General features: G+C 48.6%; 1 protein-coding gene and 2 long non-coding RNA genes across 3 annotated transcripts in view; 1 reads left to right on the top strand and 2 right to left on the bottom strand.

Annotated features, from left to right (window-relative positions):
• The window catches only part of GFPT2 (glutamine-fructose-6-phosphate transaminase 2), a 46488-nt gene extending 32135 nt beyond the window's left edge, over positions 1 to 14353 (bottom strand). Inside the window, exon 1 of the mRNA XM_004284055.3 lies at positions 14217 to 14353. Coding sequence (XP_004284103.2) covers positions 14217 to 14223 — 7 coding nt within the window. The 5' untranslated portion in view covers positions 14224 to 14353. The remainder of the gene's footprint in view (positions 1 to 14216) is intronic.
• Positions 1932 to 3453, bottom strand: LOC125963823 (uncharacterized). The gene is made up of 2 exons (XR_007476243.1): positions 3338 to 3453; positions 1932 to 2410 (listed from the first exon to the last, which is right to left on the bottom strand). It is a non-coding gene; the product is annotated as an uncharacterized LOC125963823 (long non-coding RNA).
• LOC125963824 (uncharacterized) overlaps positions 2430 to 26964 on the top strand; it is a 212712-nt gene continuing 188177 nt past the window's right edge. Inside the window, exons 1-2 of the long non-coding RNA XR_007476244.1 lie at positions 2430 to 2516; positions 3444 to 3558. This is a non-coding gene — a long non-coding RNA (uncharacterized LOC125963824). The remainder of the gene's footprint in view (positions 2517 to 3443; positions 3559 to 26964) is intronic.

Consider the following 26964-nt stretch of genomic DNA (forward strand, 5'->3'; position numbering starts at 1 on the left):
TAAAGAAATCAGATTGGTGGTTGCCAGAGATGGGGGATGAGAGGTGAGCGAATTAGGTGAAGGTGGTCAAAAGGTACAAACTTCCAGTTATAAGATAAATTCTGGTGATGTAATGTACAGCATGGTGGCTATAGTTAATATTCTATTGTATATTTGAAAGTTGCTAAGAGAGTAGATCTTAAAAGTTCTCATCACAGTGAAAAACTTTTAACTACGTGAGGTGATGAATGTTAACTAATCTTATTGGGGTAATCATTTTGCAATATGTATATACATATACACATACATATGTAACATATACCAATACATATATACATATACAAATCATTATGTTGTATATCTTAAATTTATACAATGTTATACATCAATTATATCTCAATAAAACTGGGAAAAATATTTGCCAGATATAAACCTTGGAGAGGGCAACCTGCCTGCAGATAACTAAGGGATGATCGTGATTATACAGCAAACCACATGTCATATCTCTGTAATATCTGTAATGACTCTAGGTTATATTCAAGTCAATATAGTATTTTTGAATGAATGATTAATCTAAATGATTTAAATTAAATGATTAAAGCAAATATTATACTCCTAAGCAGTAAGTAGGGTCACATCATAGAAATTTAACTTGCTAAAATTAATCTAGACACAGTCAAAAAATAGGCGATGAGATTATACAGTGCTAAAAATTATATTTTGCATTCTTAGGTACTGTATGCTACTGTACACAGGATATATTTGCACACAAGTATTAAGGGGCAGGGTTTATATTTAAAAACACGCACACTGTGGTTTCTGAGCAGTTACAGATGTTTTCTTTTAAAAATGGCCAAGGATAATTTTGGCAGTCAGCTATTTTTGTCTTCTAGGTCAGGTGAGAAGCGCTTCCCCAGCTTAGCATCTGTGCTTCAAGAGCTCACAATTTACCCTACGCTTCAAACCTAAACACTTCTGGTCAGAGGATGTATTTTTGTCACCTTACATATATATAAAAAAAAAGACAGCTACTTTTTAATGTAAATTTTTTAACAGCTTCATTGGGATACAAGTCACATACCATAATATTATCCCATTTAAAGTGTACAATGCAATGGTTTTTGAGTATATTCACAGAGTTGTGTAGCCATCACCATAATCTATGCTTAGGTAAAACTTTCTATAACATTAATTTTTCTGCAAAAAAATCAGGAAGTTCCCTGGAGGGATATGGTCAAATTCCAGTCAATGTAAAGAGCACATAGCTACGGGAGGTGGCTATATGAAGGATGGAGCAACTCACAAACCATTTTTGTAGTCTTTTAAACTGCAAAACTCTCCTGGCACCTTGGGAATTATTCTAGAATTATACCTGCACCCTCACAAAGGGGAGCTAACAGGCATTGCAGATGACACAAAGGCCCATACACCAACTCTTGTTTTTCTTTTGGTGGGGGGGGCTGGGTGGAGACAATGTATATTTCCAAAAGTCAAATTATTGTCTATTTTTCTCCCATAAGCATGGAATAAAAGATATATATTTTTTTATTCTATTTTGTTCAGTGGCCTTGTCTTCTTTGTTGGCTTTATGCCTTAAAAAAATAATACACAGTTTTATATACAATCTACTGTGTTCTTCAACTTCTTTTTATTTATTTGTTTGGCAAGAATTCATCCTCTTATTCATTCTTTTGAAAATATCTAGAGCCTTTTTCCTACATGGCATTCACTCTGTTAGGTCTTACAAATATCAAGGAAAATAAAACATACATGATCCTTATAGTCAGAATGAGAGGTGGTCATCAAACAAATATATGCATAAATTATTTTAAATGTTTTGAAAGGAAAAACACCAACTCTTTCAAATCCGAAATTCTTTTACAAGAGCGCTGTATGTTTGCCGATTCTCCCCTGCAATTCCCCGTTCTCTGGGCCAAACTTCACTTCTATGTTTATTTTTTTATTTTTTATTTATTTATTTTTTACATCTTTATTGGAGTATAATTGCTTTACAATGGTGTGTTAGTTTCTGCTTTATAACAAAGTGAATCAGTTATACATATACATATGTTCCCATATCTCTTGCGTCTCCCTCCCTCCCACCCTCCCTATCCCACCCCTCCAGGCGGTCACAAAGCACCAAGCTGATCTCCCTGTGCTATGCAGCTGCTTCCCACTAGCTATCTACATTACGTTTGGTAGTGTATATATGTCCATGCCACTCTCTCGCTTTGTCACAGCTCACCCTTCCCGCTCCCCATATCCTCAAGTCCATTCTCTAGTAGGTCTGTGTCTTTATTCCTGTCTTACCCCTAGGTTCTTCATGACACTTTTTTTTTCTTAAATTCCATATATATGTGTTAGCATACGGTATTTGTCTTTCTCCTTCTGACTTACTTCACTCTGTATGACAGACTCTAGGTCTACCCACCTCATTACAAATAGCTCAATTTCGTTTGTTTTTATGGCTGAGTAATATTCCATTGTATATATGTGCCACATCTTTTTTATCCATTCATCCGATGATGGGCACTTAGGTTGTTTCCATCTCCAGGCTATTGTAAATAGAGCTACAATGAACATTTTGGTACATGACTCTTTTTGAATTATGGTTTTCTCAGGGTATATGCCCAGTAGTGGGATTGCTGGGTCATATGGTAGTTCTATTTGTAGTTTTTTAAGGAACCTCCATACTGTTCTCCATAGTGGCTGTACCTATTCACATTCCCACCAGCAGTGCAAGAGTGTTCCCTTTTCTCCACACCCTCTCCAGCATTTATTGTTTGTAGATTTTTTGATGATGGCCATTCTGACTGGTGTGAGATGATATCTCATTGTAGTTCTGATTTGCATTTCTCTGATGATTAATGATGTTGAGCATTCTTTTTTTTTTTTTTTTTTTTAACATCTTTATTGGGGTATAATTGCTTTACAATGGTGTGTTAGTTTCTGCTTTATAACAAAGTGAATCAGTCATACATAAACATATGTTCCCATATGTCTTCCCTGTTGCGTCTCCCTCCCTCCCACCCTCCCCATCCCACCCCTCCAGGCTGTCACAAAGCACCGAGCCAATATCCCTGTGCCATGCGGCTGCTTCCCACTAGCTATCTACCTTACTGCGTTTGTTAGTGTGTATATGCCCATGACTCTCTCTCGCCCTGTCACAGCTCACCCTTCCCCCTCCCCATAACCTCAAGTCCGTTCTCTAAGAGGTCTGCGTCTTTATTCCTGCTTTACCCCTAGGTTCTTCATGACATTTTTTTCTTAAATTCCATATATATGTGTTAGCATACGGTATTTGTCTTTTTCTTTCTGACTTACTTCACTCTGTATGACAGACTCTAGGTCTATCCACCTCATTACAAATAGCTCAATTTCGTTTCTTTTTATGGCTGAGTAATATTCCATTGTATATATGTGCCACATCTTCTTTATCCATTCATCCGATGACGGGCACTTAGGTTGTTTCCATCTCCGGGCTATTGTAAATAGAGCTGCAATGAACATTTTGGTACATGACTCTTTTTGAATTTTGGTTTTCTCAGGGTATATGCCCAGTAGTGGGATTGCTGGGTCGTATGGTAGTTCTATTTGTAGTTTTTTAAGGAACCTCCATGCTGTTCTCCATAGTGGCTGAACCAATTCACATTCCCACCAGCAGTGCAAGAGTGTTCCCTTTTCTCCACACCCTCTCCAGCATTTATTGTTTCTAGATTTTTTGATGATGGCCATTCTGACTGGTGTGAGATGATATCTCATTGTAGTTTTGATTTGCATTTCTCTAATGATTAATGATGTTGAGCATTCTTTCATGTGTTTGTTGGCAGTCTGTATATCTTCTTTGGAGAAATGTCTATTTAGGTCTTCTGCCCATTTTTGGATTGGGTTGTTTGTTTTCTTGTTATTGAGCTGCATGAGCTGCTTGTAAATTTTGGAGATTAATCCTTTGTCGGTTGCTTCATTTGCAAATATTTTCTCCCATTCTGAGGGTTGTCTTTTGGTCTTGTTTATGGTTTTCTTTGCTGTGCAAAAGCTTTGAAGTTTCATTAGGTACCATTTGTTTATTTTTGTTTTATTTCCATTTCTCTAGGAAGTGGGTCAAAAAGGATCTTGCTGTGATTTATGTCATAGAGTGTTCTGCCTATGTTCTCCTCTAAGAGTTTGATAGTTGGAAACACAAAAGACCCTGAATAGCCAAAGCAACCTTGAGAACGAAAAATGGAGCTGGAGGAATCAGGCTCCCTGACTTCAGACTATACTACAAAGCTACAGTAATCAAGATAGTATGGTACTGGCACAAAAACAGAAATATAGATCAATGGAACAGGATAGAAAGCCCAGAGATAAACCCACGCACATATGGTCACCTTATCTTTGATAAAGGAGGCAGGAATGTACAGTGGAGAAAGGACAGCCTCTTCAATAAGTGGTGCTGGGAAAACTGGACTGGTACATGTAAAAGTATGAGATTAGAACACTCCCTAACACCATACACAAACTTCACTTCTGAACTCACGTCAGGCACTTATGCATCTCTGGCTCTGAGACCCAGAACAGCCCCCTTGGTGGGAGGTGCTGCTGCCAGAGCCCCTGGTGGGCTGGAACTGGCTGGAACGGCTAAAGGGTCCTTGCCATCAGGACCACCAGCTGTGTCCACACCCAGCTGGGAGGCTTGGCAGCCACTCAAGCACCGTTTGGTTGATTACTGTGGTGAGAGGGGCTGCCAAGAAGTGGTTTTCAAGGTCTTTGTGCAAGAAGGCATAAATCTAATTTTTAACATGAAATCTCTTGCATACCAACCTCTTTTCAGTAAATTCTTTTAAGCACTGTCTCTCTCCTCTCTCTTGGCTGGATTCTCCCTGCACACCACCACATGAAAGTGAATAAAGCAGCACCTATACTGTGCTCTTATTATTTAAAAAAATAATGGAATAGAATAAAGCTGCTTTCCCAGGAATTTTGTTTGCTATTCATATCAGAATTCCCTTCTGGAATCCCATTCATCTGCAATAAAAGCTGCAGTGAGAATCCATTTTTTACCTATGAAATCAGTAAAGATCCAGCAGTTTGACAACAAGTGAGAGTTTAAATTTGTACACTCTCTTTGGAAGGCAATTTGGCAATCTCTCAAATTAAAATGTACACATCTGTTGCACAAAGCTTCTGCACTTCTAGGAATGTCTCCAACAGATATCTGTGCAGAGATTCAACTGTGCATGCATTAGGATAGTTGCTCAGCGCTGTCTGTGATAGCTGAAGACTGGGGACAGCCTGATGCCTGGCAGGGCCCAGGTAAGTGGTGGCACGGCCACACGTGGCCACTGTAGGGCCACATGCAGGCAGCCCTATACAGAGAACAAGGTGAAGCTGTGTGTTCTCTTGGAAAACAGGCTACATCTCCAAGATGTGTCAAGGGAAAAAAGTGGCCTGCAGAACATCTGTAAATTACCCAAGGTGGGGCAGGGAGACACATAGCATGTTCCTGGAAGACCCAAGGAGCAGTGGTTGCCACTGACGAGCGTGCTGGACAGAAGGCAGAAACTCCTCTCCCACTGCATGTGTCCCTTTTGTACAGTCAGGATATTTTGCCATGTGCCTGTATGTAGTATGTTACCATGTACCGCTCTATGAATTAGAGAGTGGTGGGTACAGGATTGTCAGCTAGCCCAATCAACTTCACCGTGGCTCCCCAGCTCTGCTCACCTGGAGGGACAACAGCCATGAGAAGGCAGAAAGCAGTCTGAGCACACGGTCCAGTGCATAAAAAGACAGGGTCAGGGTCACCCCGCCTGGGTTCCTCCTCCCTCGCCTGCTCACTAGTCTGTAACAGCAAGAAGCACAGAGGGTGGCAGCTATGGCCTACCACCTTCGCCAAATATCCATTTCAAATCCCAGCCCACTCCTTGCTTCTGCGTGGCCTGGAGCAAGTCACTGAACTCCCAGTGGAGCGTGGTGATGGCAGCACCTACTTCCTAGGGTTGTTGTGAGAATTCATGGGAGTCTTTGTAAAGCAAGAGGAACAGTGCCTGCTGCATAGTAAGTGTCTGTATCTGTGAAAATGGAGCAGGCAAAGAGCTTCCTCCTCCTGGGGAGCATGCAGCACAAATGCAGGTATGTATACAGCACAGAGGAAGCCCTTGAGAAATTATCATTAAATAAAACCACAAGGAAAATAGTACCAGTTTACTGGTATTTATTTTTGGCTTTCTACTTGGGGAAATGATGATTAAACCAAATGTGTGATCTGGTTACAGATTGATTAAGATGTAAATCATCCCATAAACATTTCTCTGGCCCACAGGGGCTTCATCACTGTGCTGCGTGCTGCGAAGTGCCAAGATAGACCAGTCAGGGGGCCTTGCAAGGCAAGTCATGAGAGGACATGATGCACAGGGACCACCCGACCCCTCAGGAGACTTGCAGGCAGAGAGGCTGAGAGCTGAGAGGTGGGAAAGGGGCAGAAGGCTCCTGGACCGGTTCTCTGCAAAGGTGGCCGACAGCTCACCCACAGGCCTTCTCCTCTCCCGATTTTTAAAAAGTTACATGGCCCTGTTTATTTCCTATATAGCACTTCCCTTCTTGTCTGTTGTCTGACTCCCCACTGGATTGTAACCTTCATGAGGATGGAGACCACACGTGTCTTGTTTATCTGTCTTATTCCTTGCTATATTCCCAGAACCCAGCACAGAGCCTGGTACATTTTAGGTGCTCAGTAACTACTTTTTGAATGAATGAATACATGAATAAATGAATGGATTTGGTGGGGGGCGTTGATCAGAGAAGGTGACCTTTGAGCTGGGCTGGAGACAGCCACCCTCAACCACGGACAAGCAGAGAGAACCCCAAGTGTAAGCACGAGGGACAGAAAGGCAAGAGAGGTGGGTAGTGCTGAGTCTGGTGTCCCTGAGTGTTAGCTCCTTTCACCAGGGCAGTGAGGCACTGCTCTAAAGGTAACCCTAAGACACTCAAGCACAAAGGCGTATATGCCCCAGCATTACCTACCCCCAACCATCATGCACGGTGAGGACCCTAGGAATAGAGTGGAGAGCCTTCTAGATAAATGAACCAGGTCCTGGGGAAGGATCCCGGAACTCCACTGGGTGGGATTGCAAAGTAAATCACAACCACCACTATCACCACTCATGAAGTCTTTCCATGTGCCAATACTTTCATAACCTCATCTTGTCTAATCCTCACAATGCCTATATCCAGGCTGTGGTTCCCATGGACAGACAGGGCGTCTCTGGCTCCAGGTCCAAAGAGTTGAGTAAATCACAACCAGGTCCACCTGATTGCAGGGGGCTCATCACTGCTGCCCCCCAAATTAGCATAAGACCTGTCTTAGAATCCTACTCCAAGGGATGAGAAATAGCTTGCAGAGGGGGCCTGGCCCGTGGGGAGATGCCCATCTGGCCTCTGATGGACACACTCAGAGCTCCCCTGGTGAGGTCCAGGCCATGTTGATACACCCTTCCCTGACCCCTGGGAGGTCACTCCTTCCCCGGGACATTCCTGCTTCTAACTCCACCTTTCTCTTCCCATCTAGGCCCCTCCTCACAGGGCAGAGGCAACCACAGCAAGGCTGGCTCCCACTACACACCTCCCTTGACCAAGAGGGATGGCGAAACACCTCCAAGCTGGTTGGAGAGATGCCCAGCCCTGGGGCAGAGGCTGCCTTGGCCCAACCACTGCAGCTCAGTGTATACCCCTTGCCTACACTGCCATCCTAGCATCCAGAGCTTCGAAACAGCTTTTCAGGGTCCCACTCTTAAAACTGATGGGAAAAGTGAGTGAGAAAAGGTTCCAAAGGTAGAAAAATCCAGATAAATTCAGAGGGACTCCAGAAGAGACTGTAGATGTGATGCAGGATGGACACGAGCCCTTTAAGAAGGGACTGTGGCTCCTTAACCCAGCCCACCTTGGGGGGTCTGGGAATTCTAATGTTCCCTCCAAATATGGCTTGAGAGATCATGTAGGAACTCAGGACCAAATGCACCACAGAGGTCCATCCATGCAGGTAGGGGAGCTTCGACCTTCAAGTGACAGATAATGACAATGACAAGATGGAGGGGCAATGTTTCTGGATTCCCAGCCAGAACTAGGATCACTGAACTCCTGGAACCTTCTCTACAACCCCTGGGGTGCTCGGGGTATTGGATGGGGGGAGGGATTGTTTGGGGCCTAGAGGATGAGGGAAGAAGGTCTAAGTTTACAGTGGGTGGGCTAGGGTCCACATTATGATTCTGTGGCTATCGTTTTGGAAAACTTCTCCATCTTTCCAAGAATCAGCTTCCCAATGAAAGACATTGCCCTCACTGTGACTGAGGGTGAACAGTCCCAGGCAGAGATACCACCTGTACCTCATACAGAGTAAGGCTCACTCCACTGGAGCTATGTCACCACCCAGCCAGGATGGGACCCTCTCCAGACCAAGGTCACTCTTTCCACCACCATCCAATGCTTCTCAGAATTGAAGAGGTTGACCTCCTTAGTCCGTGAGTCTACTAGAGATTAGGTAATATTCTAAGTCCCAAATTGGAAGACATGGCCAGTTGGATTTATGCCTCATAAAATTCCTGAGTGTGTGTGTGGCATGCCAGGGGAGGCGGGCAGTATACCCTTCCAGGTGAGGCCCCGAGGAAAGGGAGGCCACTGGGCCAGGAGCAAGGGCTGCAAAAGGAGGCTGTGGCCTCTCTGGATGTCCAGGCCTCCCTTGTGCAGACTGGGGAAGGCCACTTTATTCATGAAGTGGGAAGGACAATTTCTGCTGCTTCCTCACAGAAGTAAGAGTAAAGGTGGAGATCGCTCCGCTGGGTCCTCTCACAAAGGCAGAGGAGTCCCCAGGCCTGGCTCAGGGTCAGGAGGGGGTTGGCTCTTCTGGGGACAGCCTTACCCTGTTTCAGGCCTCCTTGGGACTCCAAGGGTTCAAGTTACCACAACACTCTAATCCCTGAGATAACAGGGGACTCTGCTTCCTGCAGTAAATGTGGGCAAGGCATTTTTCTTTTTAATAGAAAATTCCTGGTGTCCCTGTCCCGTTAGGGCTTCACCAAAACAAAGGGGAAGCAACATACAAATACTCTTAATTGTACTTAAAAAAAACTTTCAAGAAAAAAAAAAGAAGTTCAAACTGCCAAATTCAGCTATGAAAAAGCCAGACTTTTTTTTTCCAGTGAAATATTTCCTTTGAAAATTAAAAAGAGGCAGATGACTAGATTAAATTACTTGGCTTTGCACCTAATGAATCTTCACAACGTTCTCCCAAGAGTGTTTGTAACCTCAAGTTACTACTCCTTTATAAGCAAATTTTGCTAAATATAAAAATAACTCCTCAATTTAAAAGCACTATTTACTAATCTTATATCACAAAATGTCCAGAAGGTTTCTCAGAACTCGGGAAACCCCTGATGAATAAGACTGATGGGGAAATGGCATGATGATGCGGCGGGGGTAGAAGGAGGATGTGGAGGAGGGTGGAGGCCATGCTGAGCCCCTGCCTGGCTGGCCGCCCAGCTGGCCTCTCTGCAGCCCTCCAGAGAGTGCCATAAAAGTCCCATAAGTAGGGGCAGGGGTGTTAAAGAGCTGCTAAGACTGGCTCCGAAGAGCCAACTGTGTGCATCTCTTCCCAACTCCATGCTCAAGGACCTCATGCTGGTGACCTGAAATTAGCCACGGTGAGAGTATTCACACCATAGAAACTGGCAAACCAAAGAGCCGGTTGTTAAACATTTATCTGCACACTACTGTGTAGGGGGCTCTGTTTCTCAAGGCTCCTATGGCTTGGAGAGGCAACAAGCTAGGCGTCCTGACCCCAGAGTCTGTGCCCCATCAACTCCAGTCCAGTCTCTTCTGAGGCATCCATCCATGAACTGAACTGTTATAAGGAGGAAGGGAGTGTCAAATATGACAGGGTTCTGAGAGCCAAAAGAAGTTTGGGACAAAAGGATGAGCTTTCCCGAGCCAAGTAATCTCCCTGGATTGCTGTTTCCTCACCTAAGACGAGAGGCAAGCGAGTCCCCGTAAGCATTTGACAAGTTCTCCTGAAAGACTGCTGTGCAGTAAACACACTGTGTGTGGGTGCGGGTGTGTGTCCTGGCCCCTCTTGATTCTGGGGAATAAAACCATGCCTGTTTCTTGCAGAGAAGAGATGAGTGGGAAGGGTATCACGTACACACATGGAAAGCAAGATGCAAGATATTTATATGACATGGGAACTGACTTTTAGAGAAAGTATGAACACTATTTGGTCCATCTGGGTGTGTGGCATGATGCCAGTGAAGGAAGGGGTATTTAACTGATGCCTACATTCACCTTCTGACTGGGACCAGAGGAGTTGGGTGTGTGTGGTGCAGATGCTGGTAGCCCTCTGGTCAACATTCTTGTAGCCATCTGGGATTGGCAACACTGGACTATTCTTGCAGAAGGCATCTGAAAGCAAGAACCCAACTGTAGCAGGATGAATAATCGTCCTCAAAAATATTAGGTCTTAACTCCTAGAATCTATCTGTAAATGGAAAAGCGTCTTTATAGATGTGATTAAGTTAAGGATCTTGGTATGGGAGATTATTCTAAATTATACAGATGGGCCCTAAATGAAATCACAAGTGTCCTTATAAAAGGGAAGCAGAAGGAGATTTAATATGGAAGAGGAGAAAGTGATGCTACCATGGAAGAGGAGACTGGAATGAGTAGCCACAAGCCAAAGAATGCCAGCAACCACCAGAAGCTGGAAGAGTCAAGGAACAGATTCTCCCCTAGAGCTTCTGGAGAAGTGGGGCCCTGTTGGCACCTCCATTTTGGCCCAGTAAAACTGATTGTTGGACAACTAGTCTTCAGAACTGTGAGAAAATAGATTTATGTTGTTTTAAATCAGCAAGTTCGTGGCAATTTGTTACAGCAGTCAGAGGAGCTAATACAAAAGATGATGAATTCAAGGCAAGGGCTTTACCTTCTAGCAAAAACTAAGAATTTTTTCTTCTTCAAGTCTTTTTTTCCCGCCTCATAGATGACTAAGTGTAGTAATGAAGGACAGGGAAGATTTAAGAATTCATAGACGGGACATGCAATCCTTTTTGTCACATCCCCAAGCACGCATGCCGCCATGCCCTTCCATATGCTGTGCCCTCAGCCTGGCACACCTATCACCCTCTTCTCTCTGTAGAGCTCATACTTGAAATCAGGCCTGTGACACTGTCCCAGGTCCCTCTCTCTCTTCTGGGGAAAGTCAGTGTCTCTGCTTCCACTGTGCTGGGGTCCCAACCTCAGACTGCATGGGGGCCATCAGGTACCATCAGTGAGTGGGGCAGCTGGGTCAGGGTGGGAGAAATGGGGAGCTTGCACCTGTCATCCCAGGGATCACTGTAAACTATTCAGAAACATGGACTCAGAGTTGCTCATCTTCGATTTTTTCAAGAGAAGTCAAAATCCTACCTATTTAATGTGAAATCTCCCAATTGTGTTATTTGGTAACTACAATAATTTAAAAAAAAAAAAAAGTTTAAATTCAGTGCACCAAACAGAAAGGTGTCTGGCTGCCGGTTTGATATGGGGCTGCCAGGCTGCAGCTCGTGCCCTAGGTCTTCCCTCTATGGCAACATTTACCTCATGAGTTACTCTATCCCTGGTCAGCCTCTGGACTGCCCCTCCAACTACCTGCCCCTTCTCTGAGGGGAGGACCATGCCCACAGAGCCCCAGGGCCTGGAAAACAGGGCCTCTCCAGGAGCAGTTATTCTCTAGAGCGGGGAAAGTAGGGAGGGAGAGGGAATATAGTAACATTTTCATCAGCAGAAAGTCAGCAAAATGCCAGCAATTCCCAGATGTCAACAAAACCACCCATGAGTACCTATGTGTTGCTTCAGATAAACTCTCAGTTCATTAAAACTTTGAGGGTGATCTGCTTAGTGTGTGGAGGATCAACTAGAACTGGGTCCAGCTTCCTGTGGGAGAAGCAGCAAAGACAAGGGAGAGCAGGAGGCACTGTGAGCCCGGTCATCAGGAACTGATAAGGAAAGGCCTTTAGCTCAACCCCTGCTGACCACTGCGGAACCAGCCCCAGAGATCTGAGCTCTGAGGTGGCTTCAAGCCCAGCAGGGCTACAGCCAGTCCAGAGAAAAGACCTAAAACAACTGCTCAGACAAAGGTATGCACAGACCTCTCTGGGCCTCAATTTCCCCAAATGTAAAGTGAAGAGGTAAGTGGTTTATTCCAGGAGCACCTTCACAATTTTTGTACCATCCTTGTACCAAAAGCACAATCATTTCTTTAATATTTTTCTATAAAACTGACCAAAGTTTTTAAAACTTAAATAAATTCATTACAAAAGAAAACAAACATAAAGGAAAACTAGTATCACTTGCCATATATACACAGATCATAATCCAAAAAAAAAAAAAAAAACCCACAAACAAACTACACCAATGGGTTCAATTTTAGCCATCTGCTGCTCTGAGCTCTGAGCCCAGGACAGCTTCCTCCGTGCAAGGGGTGCTCCAGCAAGTGTCAGAAAGATGTTAAAGGCACATTAGCACCCAGCTGAGACTTTCTCTTGGCTACTTGAAAAGGAAATAACTTTCCCATGCAGGAATTCCACAAGACTCCCAGACTTCACTGAGGACTGGAGGGTGGGGTGTGCCAGCAGGGAGCCCTGTTGGGAGGACACAGGTAGTTACAAACCAAAGCTCATCCTTTCCCTAGGGGCCAAAAACACAGCAGCCCTTTAAGAAAGCGGAACAAACTCAGAATTGAGAGTCTGAGCGCCCCCAGGCTCAGAAGGACAACAGAGAAAGGTGGGTATACATAGGAAGCAGGATGGCTAGGGTGGTGGTAGGGGCGGAGGGCATCTGAGAGGAGGAAGGAGGGAAGCTGCTCATGCTGGAGGGGCAGACCCAGTGGGAGGGTCTTGGTGCACCAGTCTGGCTCTAAGACCACCAGGTGGCCAAGGGCCTTGAATGCCACACTAAGGAGTTTGGAACCCAAAGCTTCTTGGCAAAATTGCCACCTTTGCCTTATCTCTCTCCCCAGGAATGCCTACCGGCAGCCCTATATGTACATTACCAATGACACTCAGGAGTACTGACATTTTTGCTGAGGGTTCAGGAATTTAAATTGATGTCTGCTTGGCCTGGGGAAGGCTGCACCCCAAAAGTCAGCTGCCTGCTCCTTGGTCAGTCTGTCCTTTTTCACTTTTTCAGGAGCGCCTGGCCTCAGAAACAAGGCCTGTACAGACCTTGGCCCACGGCTCACTGCTGGCACACCCGACCCCAGCAGCCCTGAGCACGGTCAGACAGAGGCCTTTCATGGCTTCAAAAGTTCCACCAGGTCCTCCAGCCACAGGAGGCTGGAATGGGAAACTGAATCCCACTCAAGGAAAAAAAAAAAAAAAAAATGCACAGTGACCTTTTGTCCCAGCAGAAGTTCTCGGCCCTCTCCCCAGCCAGCGGAGGCGGTCCAGCAAGGAGAGTAAGGAATTGCAGATGTGCGCGCAGGGCCGGGCCGCCCTCCCCACCGTCCCGCAGCCTTGAGGGACCGCGCCCAGTCACCGCGGTATTCGAGACGCCGGGGCCCGACCCCGCTCCCAGTCCAGGGCTCCCTCTCCCAGATTCCGCCCGAAGCTCGGCGGTAGGTGCTGCTTCTTCCCCGCGCCTCGCCGAGAGCTCTTTCCAGCGAAGAGGCGGCAATCCGGAATCAACCCTTCTAGGGACAAGAAGTTCATTTTGGGACGCGAAGAGGACGCACAGGCCCTTCCCGAGCGCACGAGGGGCTGCTCTCGACACCACGGGGACGGTGCAGGTGTGGTCGCCTCTCATCGGTGTTCACGATGGGCTAAGAGCCGCGTTGGGCACCCCGCGCCCGGGATGCGCGCTAGCTTGCGCCTGGCCGCCTTGTGGGCGACTTGGGGGCGCTTTCCTCACTGGACATGGGGTGCGGACACACCTCTGTGTTTCGAGGGTCCAGGCCTAGGACAGGACCAACTCCTTCCCCTCTGTGCGTTCGAGAACGGGGTTGAGCACCCTCCCCTTCACCCCTCCTTGGGACACCCACTCGGCGGCCGGGGCAAGGGGAAGCAGGCCCAGCCCGTGAAAGCCCCTCTGTCGGGGACCAGGGCAAATCGACGCCCCCATCTCGCGCCGTCTCCAGTCCCCAGGGCCCGGCTCTTGGGCCCAGGCTCTGAGAGGCCGGGGCGCCGGAACCCGCGGCCGCCACGGAGGGGGCCGCAGGTGGGCGCTGCACTCACCACACATCTTGGCCGCTCCTCACACCCTTCCCAGCTCTGGGCCTCTACTCTCAGCTGACACTGCACAGCCCCGTGCGCACCTCGCGCTCCTGGACTCTAGCTCCCGCCGCTCGGCCTCTGGCCCTTATAGCTCATAGCCCTCCTCCAGGGGCGGGGTCGAGGCGTGGCCTCCTCCCGCCTGCCCGCTTCCCATTGGCCCCCGGTTGTCGTGACAACGGCGGGCACTTGGCCCCCAGGAGTCTGGGCAGCGGGCTAGGGGCGGCTCCCAGGCGCAAGTCCCGGCTGTAGCACGTGGGCGTCCGGCGTTAGATTCTGGAAACGGGCCGGTGGGGGCAGCACGCTTCCTGAGTTCAGACCCAGACTCAACCAGTGAGTAGACGTGGGACCTTGGGCAGGGGACTGAATCGCTCTGCGCTTCAGCCTTCCTGTCTGTAGAATAGGGATAACAATGGAACCTACCTCCCGGGTCGTAATGTTGTTTAAGGCAGTCTGTGTAAGTCACAGAGTACAATGTCGGGCATAATAACACGTGTTCCGGGTGTGCACCCCTCTGTGTGCCAGACTCCTCTCAGGGCACCAGAGACGCAGCACAAGGTAGGCCCAGAGATGGAAAGGGACTTTGCCAAAATTGGGCAGCCGAGGCGGTGTCAGAACTCGAACCTGGGATTTATTGCAGAGCCGGAAGTCGGAGGCCGAGATTCCCCAAGTTTTGAGCAAAGCTGGGGGAACCCAGGAAGCCGCCTCCTCCCAGAGGGGCGCTGGTTGACTTCTCCGCGCAGCTGGCCTGCGCTCCGCCGGCCTAATCTCAGGAGCCCTAATCTGGCCCCACCGTGAGTCACAGAGGCCTGCGTTCCCCCGCCTGGTTACCGGCTGCCCCCTCCCCTTCCCCCTGTACTTTGGGCTGGGTCTCACGAGGAAGGTCACGAGAACTGGCCCAACATTTGCGTACTTCGAAGCCATCTGGTGTTTTTTATTTTACTTAAAAAAAAAAAAGTCCTGAAATTCTAAACAGATACTCTTCAGTTGTGTTAGAGAAAAAACGAAGCTTTTTACGTCTTCTCTAGAGCATTTTTCCTAATGTAATCCGTCTCTAGCTTCACAAGGCTCTGCAGGCCCTGGCAGGAGTAGGCGTTTATTGCACACATTGGACCTTTGAGGAAACTGAGGCTCAGCGACAGTAAGGAGCGGGTTGGTTGAGTAATCCTGCTAGGAAACAGCAGAGCTGGTTCAGGAGCTGCCGCATTTGCTTCTCAACCTCCACAGTGCACTGTCAACTTTCACTCACTCGTTCCCTCTTTCCTAAGCAGCCGGCTTTATGCCTGTCCTGGTACTAGGGACCTAATGGTGAGTGAAAATAGATCCAGCTTGGGCCCTCGTGGCACTTAAAAAGTGGTGGGCAGCAGACACTTAGTCTAGTGTCACAGAGAGCCGGATGGTTCCAAGTGGGATATAGGGAGGAGGGACAGACCTGGCTGATGGGGAGGGTTCCAGGCTGCCTGGAACTTGGCTGGGCCTGAGGGTGGGGCTGGTGCAGGTCAGTATAGAGTCAGGGCAGTTGCCAGAGGAAGTTAACAGACTTGAAAAGGGAGGTACTGGTATGTGCAAAGGTCCCATGGCTGAGGGCTAGAGCTTGAGTTGGGAGATCAGGCTGTTCTGCCCCAGGGCCTCTACCCTCTGTAACTGCGGTGGGGATAGGATGATATTCTTAGGCCCTCTTCTAGCACCAAGACAGCAGGAACCCTGAGGTCCTAGCAGGGTCCACATCTGCCCCCTATCCTCCTCGGGGATTCACAGCTCTCTGGTGCAGAGGAGCATGAATGCTAGGACCCCTGTGGAGGTATCTGCAACTGCTGCCCTGCCTTGGGGACCAGCCCCTGAGAGACCTTTGGGAGGACAGTGGCCTGGGCCTGGCTACATAACCACTAGATACCCCTGGCCCTGGCATTGGTTCAGGGATTAGTGTGTGGCCCATGCTGGGCCCTTGTCAATCTGCTTATGGACATGGGAAAATCAGCAGAAAAGATGAGCTTGTCCCTTGCCCAGTGGCACAGCTGGCTAGAGGGTAGAGTGGTGATGCCGGGGACCTTCTTGTCACCTTTGGGGTTGGGTGGGGAGAGGCTGTCTGAGAGTGAAGAATCCAGAGCAAAGCAAATCCCTAAAATGGAGAAAGATAAACATTTTTGGAGCCCTGGGTTCACCTGGGCCTGAAGCCAGGATCTATCGCTAGGCTTCTCAGTATCAGAGCTCAATAAATTACCATCTTCACTTGAGGCACTCTGAAGTGACTTCTATCATTTGCAACCAAGTAGAGTCCTGATTCCTTCAACCTGTCGGAACTGGGATCTGAGGCCCAGGGGAGCAATTAGGCAGCTGGTGGCCCCAGCCCATAAGGTCTTGCTGGCTGGAGCCCCTTCCTGCTCTCGCCTTGTGTCTGGGACCTGTCTGGTTGCAGCCCAGGAGTCCCCTGAGGTTTGATGAAATTAAGCAATCTGACCAAAGTCACAAAGCCAGGAAGTGGGGGGCTGGTCTGGATCTGAAGACCAAGGCTTGGTCCCTCTCAGAGGAGGGAGGATGTGGGACCATGCATAGACACTTTCCCCAGCCTGGCCCCATACCTGTGCTTCCAGAAGGGTGAGCCTGAGGAGCTGGAGCCAGAAGCCCACAGGGCGTGGTGGAGCAGGGCTCTGAGCTTACTCCCAGTGGGTGCTAGGTGTCTAGTGCCCAGACTGATCACCCTGGCTAGCTCTGACCCCACTTGTTAGGAGTGACCTTGACCCCTCTGGCCAGCAGGGTGGGACCTCACACTGGGATTGCAAACTGCAGCCACAGACATGGCTTCTTCACCTGCACATTTTTTCCAACCTCAAGCCAACTTTTATAGTCAGAAGATTTGCTCATTGATCTAGTTTCTCCCAAACAACCCAAAGATCTGCTCTCCTGCACCCCATACACAGTACAGCTGAGTCCCATGGCTGTTCTGGAAGACAAAGAAGGTGCCTGCTATCTCCTGAAGGCTGATATTAGCCCTGTTCAGCTGTTTTCCCTGTGACATTTCTGCTGGGGCATAGGGAGTGTTACAGGGTCGTGGTATGGTGAAGGCCACTCTCTAACTCCTGCAGGAGTTCTGGCTGGGCTGTTACTAGCTCCCAAGGACTCCCATCAGGGGCCTTGCCCCCCGTTTCCAACTGCCCCAGCTGGGCTGTGGCCACTGGGCAACCTGGGATGATGACCTGTTCTTCCTTATCTCTTCGTACCTCTCTGGGAGCAGAAATGCCAGGCAGACCTCGATATTGACTCCTTTTGTCCAGAGACCCAGCCCTGCCCAGAGCTGTGGAATACAGTGCTTCCCAAGCCTCGGGAGGGTCCAGGGAGCTGGGGATGCAGGGTACTGGTGCTTGCATCTGGGAGCCCTGTATTGGATCACTGCATCTGGGGGCAGGCACAAGATTCTAAGGGCACCTTGAGTGGTCCCCACAGCAGATGAGGTTCAGGGAGCCTGGGCCAGACCTTAGATGTCATACCTAGATGGAGTACCCTGACTCAGGACAGCTGGGCCTCGGCTCAGACTTGAGATGGGGAGAACAAGGAGCAGCAAAGCATGAGACCAGACCTGGTTGTGGGGCAGGAAGCCACCCTCCAGCCCTCCACCCCCTCCCTCCTGGGAGCTGGGGTAGGTGGATGGGGGATGAGTGGGGTACAAAAAGCCCATGGCTAGGGAGAGTCTGAGAGACTGGCCAAGGGCCAGGGTTCAAGGACAGCCAAAAATGGTGAGCTGGGTGGGAAAGTGAGGCAGAAATCCTTCCACAGAGGGAGGGCCTGGGGGAGGAAGGCCTCAAGCTTGGCTAGGGCATGGGAAAGAGGGAGGGTTGTGCAGCTCAAGTTTTGGCTGCCAGATGGTTCCACTCCACCCCCACCTCACCCCAGGTCTGAGGCAAGAGAAGACCACCCTTTCAGCACAGGCTGGGGCTGCACAGAGGTGACCTTCCTGAGGAGTTCCTTGGAGAACTTTTTTCACCTTCTCTCTCCTGCAGGTACTGAGGAGGAGGTCTGCCACAAGGCTGAACTTGTGTATTCTTTTATAATTGTAAGTTAATTTCTTAAAAAATAGGGCTAATTATAAATCTTTATAACTCCATTCTTTGGAAGAAATACATATCCATTTTAGGAAATACAGAATAAAAAAATTTTTAAGGGTTGATCACTGTCAACGTTTTATGCCACCTCCCCCTGCTCCCACTACAAACACTTTTTTTTTGCATATATAGTCATTATTTAAACAACAACATGGCCCTATGTTGGCAAAACTAGTAAAGTAGTCTTGTTCAGGCTTCAGAGGCAGAAGTAGGCCTCTGACCAACCTGTGACCCTGCCTGGACTGCGTGCCTGCTCACACACAATTGTTATAAACAAGTCAAGCAGCACTTACGATAAGAAAGGGAGTGGGTCTTAGAACTTCTTGAGCCCTGGGGACCTGGCCAGTCCCCCCAGGTCTAGAAAATCTTGTGACTCACACGTTGAAACCAACAGCATTGTTATGGTTGAATCAAAGCTGCGTTTTTGCGCGCAAACTGATGATAACAGTTTGCGACCTGGGATTATAAACGGAAGTCCCGAGAACTGCAATTTGAAGTCTCACCTGTGGGGTGGACGCACCGCCCAGGATCCCTCCCAGTTGGGACTCCAGATTGCTGTTACGCGGGACTTCCCAGCTGCTGTTTGAATCTGGATGTAGGTGTCAGCCCAATCTGGTGATTTATACTCTGTTATGTCTCTCATACGTTTTCCCCTTCTAATGACTGTATATTGAAGTTATATAAATTAATAATCTTCTATTAAAAAATTAATTAAATCTGTTCAGTTGTGTGAAACGAGTGGTTATTTTGCCAGCAGATCAACAAACATTGAAACCAAAGCGGGCTTTTGGCAAAACACCTTACTGCAAAAATTGTTTCATAGCTGATGCTTGAATTCTGATTAGAAAGAATTTCAGATTGTCCTGTGAAGACTGGATTTGACCAGGGATGCCAGCCTTGTACCCGATGTACCTCTGGTGCCATTGCACCCAGAGAAAGCTGGGTCTCTGCTCTGCTTGGCCAGGAGAGGGTGTGGGTCTGTGCGGGATGAGCAAAAATCTGAGGTTGCATCAAGCATTGGCTGTGGGATGGCAGTGAGGGGTGAGCAGCAGGTCCACCCCACAGAGTGCAGGCCTTGGAGGCTCTCTGGCCAAGACACAGGAGCTGGTGATGGTAACGCCTGCATGGCACTACCAGAGCTCAACCCACGCCAAGCAGTATATTATTTCAGGCAAGCATCTCAGAGACAAAAAGGCACCAGATTCACTCTTCATCCCTCCCCCTGCTCTGTGCCCTGGGAAGCTGGCCTTCATCTGGGGTCCCAAGCCCTCTGACTTCTGGTTGGCTCTAGCCAGGGGGAGAAACTGAGCAGGAGGCCTGGGGTGGGGGGTACGGTCAGGATAGCCATCCTCTCCCCAAGGCCTCAGGTTCTGTCTGGTGGCCTCTCCCATAGCTGCCCTCTCTGGCTCCTGACAGAGTGGTTATGCTTGGGCTGAGTACCCCCTGAAGCTGACCCAGCCCTACTGGTCTCCTTAACCCTGCACATTCCCTTCAGGAAATACTCTGAATCCCTCTGTCCAAGGGCACAACCCAGGGTGACCTGGGCTGTTTGAGTTTGCCTGGGACTGTTGTGGTTTTAGCACTGACGTTGCCACATTCTGGGAACCCCTCAATTCTGGGTAAACTGTGACAGGTGGTCACTCTAGCTGCCACCGATCCCTGCAGAGACTCTGATATGCATTCTTGTCTCCTTGCTTTCCCCTCTACTAAACCGAGATTAAAAAGGGCCCAGGCTGTGCCCTGGATTTCCAGTTTCTTGTGACCAATTAGAAGAGCTGGCCATCCGGGCCCCACGCTGAGGATCAGTTGCCCATCACTGAGTGTGGCAGTGTCCTGAGAAGAGGTTGACCCCCACATTCTCCCTGTCTCTCCTCCTAGGCTGGTGCTGCCTGTCCTACCTGCCTGGGTTTCCTGCCTGGCCCCGAAGGCAGGCGGGCCAGATACTCCTTCACACTGCTGATATCCTACAGCTTCCCAGGTGGGGGTGGGGGAGTGAAGAAGGGGGCTCTCCAAGGGTTAGTGTCCCTCCAAGTCGTTCAGTCTAGGAGCGGCATTTGGCTGTGATTCTTAGAGCCCCGAGAAAGGACGGAAGGTGGAGGTGCGGGGTCCAGGACTTCCCAGGTGCGGGGTCCAGGACTCTCCATGGAAAGTTTCATTGATGGTTTCCCTCTCCATCAGTGGAGAGGGGGTGCTTCTGGGTGGGCCACCCTGCAGGGCGATGGAGGGCATCCTACATAAGGGTCAGTCCAATCCCACCAGGCAGGGGACCGGACCCCAGGGCATTACTGGAGCTACTCCTGACCCATGTGTGTCCTCATTTACATGTTTGTTGAGGCAGTGGGATGTGAGACCTTCCCAGACCCTGCTGGCGCAGGAAGGAGGCTTCAGGGAGGGACTGTCTGGGTGTTCACTAGGTAGGCAGACAAAGGTGCCTTCTGGAGTAACCGATGGGCAGAGAGACATCTGGGCCTGTTTCCCTCCCCTTTGGGGACAACACCCTGGATTCCTCTGTGGAATTACCCCTTCTCTACTCTCAGCCTTTTGGATCACAAGGGCTGGCTTGCTGCCTGGCTCCCGGGGTGAGCACATGACCCAGGTCTGGATAATGAGGACACCATATTCTGAACACAAGGGTGGGTCTGGGCTGGACAAGGGGCCTAAATCAGGTCTATGAGAACCAGTGAGTGTCATACTGGAGGAGTTTTGCTGGACCCATCAGAAAAGAGGGACTTTGTTTCCGGTGAATTTACTAAGGTATTAGAATGTAAGGCTGGAATGTCATTTGTAACCAGATTGACCCCGGTGGGGAAAATCCAGGATTGGAAATAAAATAGAGGAAAACAGATCTGTGCACGTGGACCCAGTTCTGCCTGAAGTTGTGCATGCCTGGACTTCTTAGGCACGTTGTCCTTGCTTGGGTAGGGGTCCTGCCTTAGCTGGTGAGGTTGACCCTTGCCCACAAGGACTACTGCCCTGTGTGCCCTCTCCTTGGCCCCTGCTTGGAGGGTTCCAGGCAGCCTGCTCATTCACTGAATAGGCATTCACTACCTTCCCGTGCAGTACACTGTGGGGGCAGGTCCTTCTGTCCTCCAAGTACTGATCTTTGTGAAATGCACTGAGGGTTCTCACAGGATGCAGGTAGCACCACCACCTATTTATATAACCTGTGAGCCAACTGTTACCGAAACTTCGACTTTCTGTGCAATATGGGGAGCTGGGGGTCTAACACCTTACGGTGCTCCAGGAAACCAGCTGCCAGAGAATGCAGGAGCCCTGGCTGGGTGTCTGTTCTCCACCTTTGCATTAGTGAAGTGGCTCTGTTGCTAGGGACAGAGATTTACTCTATGCAGCCTGAGCTGACACAAAGAAAGAACTTGATGCCTCTACTGGTGAAAACACCTCCTTCAGAGACAAGACAAACGGGACAATAAAGCAGGGCTCCCCATTTTGCTGGCATGGCAGTGTCTTACATATGTTCTGAAATAACCCATCTCAAAAAATGCTCTTCCTTTTCCTGCAAATGGAAACCAGATTGTGCAGTTTTTAACTTCCTTTCCTTAACAATACTATATTTAGAAAATCTTTTTGATCTTAGCAGATATGAACACATATTATACACATATTTTCATTATGAAAAATTTCAAAAATAGTCTAATGAATCCCCAAGTACTTATCACTCAGAGTCAAGAATTACCAACATGTAGCTGACCTTGTCTCACCTATCCCTTCAGCTTTTGTTCTGCTGGAACAAGTACTGATATGATTTGATTTGTTTATAATTCGTTATGTGTATTTACAAATAAAAACTCTATGACTTCAGTTCCATTATTACACCAAGCAAAATTAACAGCAATACCTTAATATTATCAGATACTTACTTATTTTCAACATTGATGTTTGTTGGAATGCAGTCAATATTCCTTGATTGTCTCAAAAATGTTTTTTTATAACTTGTTGATTCAAATCAGTATACTAACAATGTCTACACAGTGCCTTTGTGTTATACATCTCTAAGACTTTTAAATTTGTAATCCATAAAACATACAAAATCTCCCCCACAACTTTGCCTCCACCACTTGGGATGGTCTGAAAACAGCAAGTGTTTTTACACCCTGCCGGGCCCTGCGTAACTGCTCCTTTGGATGTCTGTCTCCCGCCTGGCTCAGAGCAGACAGAGTAGGCTGTGTGGGGACCACATGCTACTGGAAAAGCAGCACCCCAGGGTCTGGAGCAGGCAGGAGATGTGGAGACCAGGAGGGAATGGAGATGCCAGTGCAAGCCAGAGGCAGCTGTGACAGCAGAGAAGACACTGGCCCCAGAGTTGGGCTGGCTAGCTATAAGCCCTAGCTTTCTGCAGCCTCATGGTGTGGTATTGAGTAAGGCAATCTCTTCTTCCATAAGATGAAGACAGCAGGCACTCTCACACACTGCCTGAGAAAGTGTCAATGAATACAACTTTCTAGAGAAAAATTTGGCAATATATATAGACAGGGGACTGGTTACATGAAGAGTGGAAAGTATCCACTATGAAACGGCAGTACAGGTATGTACAGGCTAGGTGGTTCAGTAGAAAAGAGGGCTACAAAGATGCTATGTAGTGTGTAATCCTTATTGTGTTTTGCTTCATATTGAAGCAAAGTTTTATTGAGATATAATTTTATTGATATAATTCACACACCACGCAACTCACTAGTGTAAAGCATACAATTCAATGATTTTAAACTTATGCACAGAGTTGTGCAACCATCACCACAATCAATTTGAGAACATTTTCATCATTCCCTTCAAAAATAAAATCAAGAGCCTCCAAGGCTGGCAGGAAAGGCTCCTTGTCCTTAAGGCTTAGGTGTTCCTGGGGAGCAGAGAGGCTGGCCCCTCGCCTGGGAGTAGCAGTGTGGGTCTTCTGTCCTGGCTGGAAAGTGGCCGATGGCAGGTCTGTGACTCAGGCCTAGCTGGTGCTGTGAGTCTGAGGGTTGTGGGGCACATGCAGGTCCCTGAATTCTGGGGCCCTCAGAGGCTCATTGGGGAGGAACAGGGTATGATGGGGCCAGCATCACCTATACCACCAGCTCTTCTTGGTGGTCCCTGGCACTTCCCTCACCTGCGTGCTTGCTGAGCTGAGGTCTTGGCCTTCTTGGCACAGCCTGCCTGGCCGGCCAGCGCCTCACCAGAGAAGCTGGGGCAAGGAGAACAAGAGCCTCTGTGTCCTACAGGGGTGCAAATCATCCCACGTCCTGAAGCTGACTGGGCTCAGTCTGTGGAGTGAAATATTTTGGAAATGCTCGTGGGTCTGCAGACACAGGTGAGCAAAAATAACTGAAAACAGGTTGACATCAGAATCCCTTGCCTCCAGCCGGGCATGTCCACGTGCATATGTGGAATCGTGGTTGAGACACTGATAACAGTTAACCACAGAAGCCTTTCCTAGAAGGGACATGCTAACCCTGTCTTAGCTCTCTAATCACACAGGCAGGTTGTGGTGACTGCCCCTGCCAGGGGTCCTGGCTATCACGTGACTTTGTGCCAGGTGCCTTTCATACCTGGCTGACTGAAGATGATTGGGACGTGACGCTGTGTTCTCTCATTTATCAACAAGGAAATCCCTATAATCCTCTGACTGGGCACCTTGACATCTCATTGTGATGGGACCTCTGAGGTCTCTGCTAAGCACAGGGCTCTTGCCTGAGCCTGCCTCCTGCCTTCTGTCACCAACCCTGGAGTCCCACACAGCGCAGGCCTCAGGCCTCTGCTCAGTTCATGGAGCAGGAAAGTACCTCAAACTGGACGTTTGACGGAATTGTGTCCCCCCAAATTCATATGTTGAAGCCCTGACCTTCAGTGATGGTGTTTGGAGGTGGGGCCCTTACGAAGTGACTAGGTTTAGCAAGGGTCACTGAGGGTGGGATCCTCCTGAGGGATAAATGCCCTCACAAGAAGAGGAAGAGAGAACGTTCTTTCCCTCCATGCACATGCACCAAAGAAAAGGCCATGTGAGGGCACTGAGAAGCAGTTGTCTTCATGCCAGGAATAGGGTTTTCACCAGGAACCAGAAGAATCAAATCTGCCAGCAGCTTGATCTTGACTTCTAGCTTCCAGAACTCTGAAAAATAAATGTCTGCTGTTTAAACCACCTGGTCTACAGTGATTTTGTTATAGCAGCCTGATCTGACTACAACATCAGCTTAAGCAATAAAGAAAGGAAGTTTCCTGTTCCTGAAAGTAGATCCAGGGGCTCGAACAGTGTCTTCATGATGCTGTCTTCCACTCAGCCTGCCTTTGGGCGGTCTCAGGGCTCAGACAGGTGCCCTCTCCTGGTGGCTGGGGTCTATAAAATGAGCGACCCTGGTGAGGGGTGAGAAGTGAGTTCACTTCCCCAGTCATGGACCTGAACTGGGAGCTGGGGACTAGGGTTCAACCCAGAGCCACCTGGAATGAGAGGTAAAAGGGAAGGTCCCCAGATGGGAAAGGGGGAAGATGCTGGGTGGTCCACATCCATCCATCACACTTGCTGAGTGTCTGAGGGAGTGAGGGTAGGGGTGGACATACCAAAGTAAAATCTGAGGTGCTGTTACCAGACTACGGGCATGGCTAATGGGGTAGCCTTTTGTCTCTCACAAACTGGTAGGACAGGTAAGGCAGAAGAGAGGTATGTTGGAAGCCCACCCAGGTGGAACCAGATCTCAGGTTGGGCTAGTAGGTGGAGCACAGGGGCCTGGGGTTTCCTCTGTTGTTGTTGTTGTTGTTTTGGGGGGGACAAGAAGAAAAGTTTATTTTACTGTCCAATTATTTTCTTAAAAAATTTAATTTTTTATAAAATACAACTTTTAGTACCATAGAAATGTTTCAACATCTACAATGACATATTATTACTATGTACAACTTCAAAAACAAATGCTTCCAACTTCAAGTGAAGTGATGTTGAACACCCTGACTATACTTAAGCTGTAGGATGGGCCATTTCCTAGATGGCCGATGTTTTCCTCAGCTTGGAAAAAAAGTATACAATTGAAAAATATAAATAAGATCTTCAATCAGCTGAGAATCATAAAAATGCTTTCTGAAGTTCAGTCAGAAGTTCAGAACTTCACAGAGGCTCAGTGGAAATCCTTAAGCAGAAGTGACGCAGTGGGCTTTGCACTTTAGAAAGATCTCTGCAGCAGTAGGAGGCTGGGTGGGTAGGTTCAGTGCAGGCCTGGGGTGACAGGAGAGGTGAGCGGGAGACCTGGGAGGTTGCCCAGGCAGAGTTACAAGAAGAGGATAGTGGGGAGAAAGAGAACCTTGGTATGGCCCACAGTATTCAGCTCTAGAGGCAACGGGAGAATAATTTGCTGGTCTTTGGAATACAAGGTGATAGCAGGGTGAGTGGGGTGAGGACAACTGTTTGGGCCCTGTTGATTCTGAGGTGACTGAGGACACCTGCACCCAGCAGAGGGGTCTATAAGTTGTGGGACATGAGTCTGGAGCTCAGAGAGGGGACTATGCTGGAGACAGAGTTTGGAGTTGGGGACTTGGATTTGAAGAGATGGAGGGTGTAAGGGGAAAGGGAGAGAATGCAAAGGAATCCAAATCCAGAGGTTTGATCAGACTTCTGGTGCTCCCTCTTGCTGGCCTATGACCCTGTAAGCCCCTTCATCTTCCTGAGCCTCGGTTTTCTCATCTGTAAAAAGGGGCTAGAAATAATAGCTCCTGTGCAGTTATGAGGACAGATGAGGATGGGCTCTGCAAACCATGAAGCATAGGGTAGGTGCTCAGAGGACAGTGGGGAAGCCCAGAGAAGGTCTGAGAGCTATAGCCCAGGCAGAGGCTAGGCCATCCATGGAAAGGGGTTTACTGTTGCTGCTGCCCCATGATCTGAACTAAAGTGGCCCCAGCAGGGACCAATGGGTGGGGCTCCAGCCAGGGCAAGGGAGCATAATCACTGGGGGCTTTCTGTGGGGTCAGTGCCAAGGACAGTTGCAGAGCCACCCTATTGGCAGCTTTTGGAGTCTTATTTATCTTCTCCTAAAAACACAGCTGGGAAATGGAAGATCACTGGCATGGGGATGGGTGTTGGCCAGATGGCCTTTCTGTCACCCCTCCCAGATCAACAGGATTTTTGGATTTTCATCTTGTCATTAACAGATGAAGAAAATAAGCTGTGTGTTGCTTGTGTACAGAGTTTGGGTGAGTCAGGCTATGGCTGGCTTTGGGAACTCCGAGGCCTTCTGGGCCAATCCACCCATTGGACATATGGAGAGAGGAGCCAGAGAAGCTCAGGGCACTGTGCAGAGTCATTTGTCAGTTGGGGGGCCCTCAAGTGACCACAGGCTGGTGCTGACACTGGCCCTTCAGGTGGGGTGGCACTCCCAGGTTTGACACATGCTCCATCACTCCTCAAAACTATCCATGGGGTTTTCCCTGGTGGCACAGTGGCTAAGAATCTGCCTGCCAATGCAGAGGACAAGGGTCCAAGCCCTGGTCTGGGAAGATCCCACATCCCGCATAGCAACTAAGGCTGTGTGCCACAACTACTAAAGCCTGTGCGCCTAGAACCCATGCTCCACAACCAGAGAAGCCACTGCAATGAGAAGCCTGCACACCACAACAAAGAGTAGCCCCAGATCGCTGCAACTAGA

The sequence above is a fragment of the Orcinus orca genome, chromosome 3, assembly GCF_937001465.1.
Source record: "Orcinus orca chromosome 3, mOrcOrc1.1, whole genome shotgun sequence".
Taxonomy (NCBI): Eukaryota; Metazoa; Chordata; class Mammalia; order Artiodactyla; family Delphinidae; genus Orcinus; species Orcinus orca.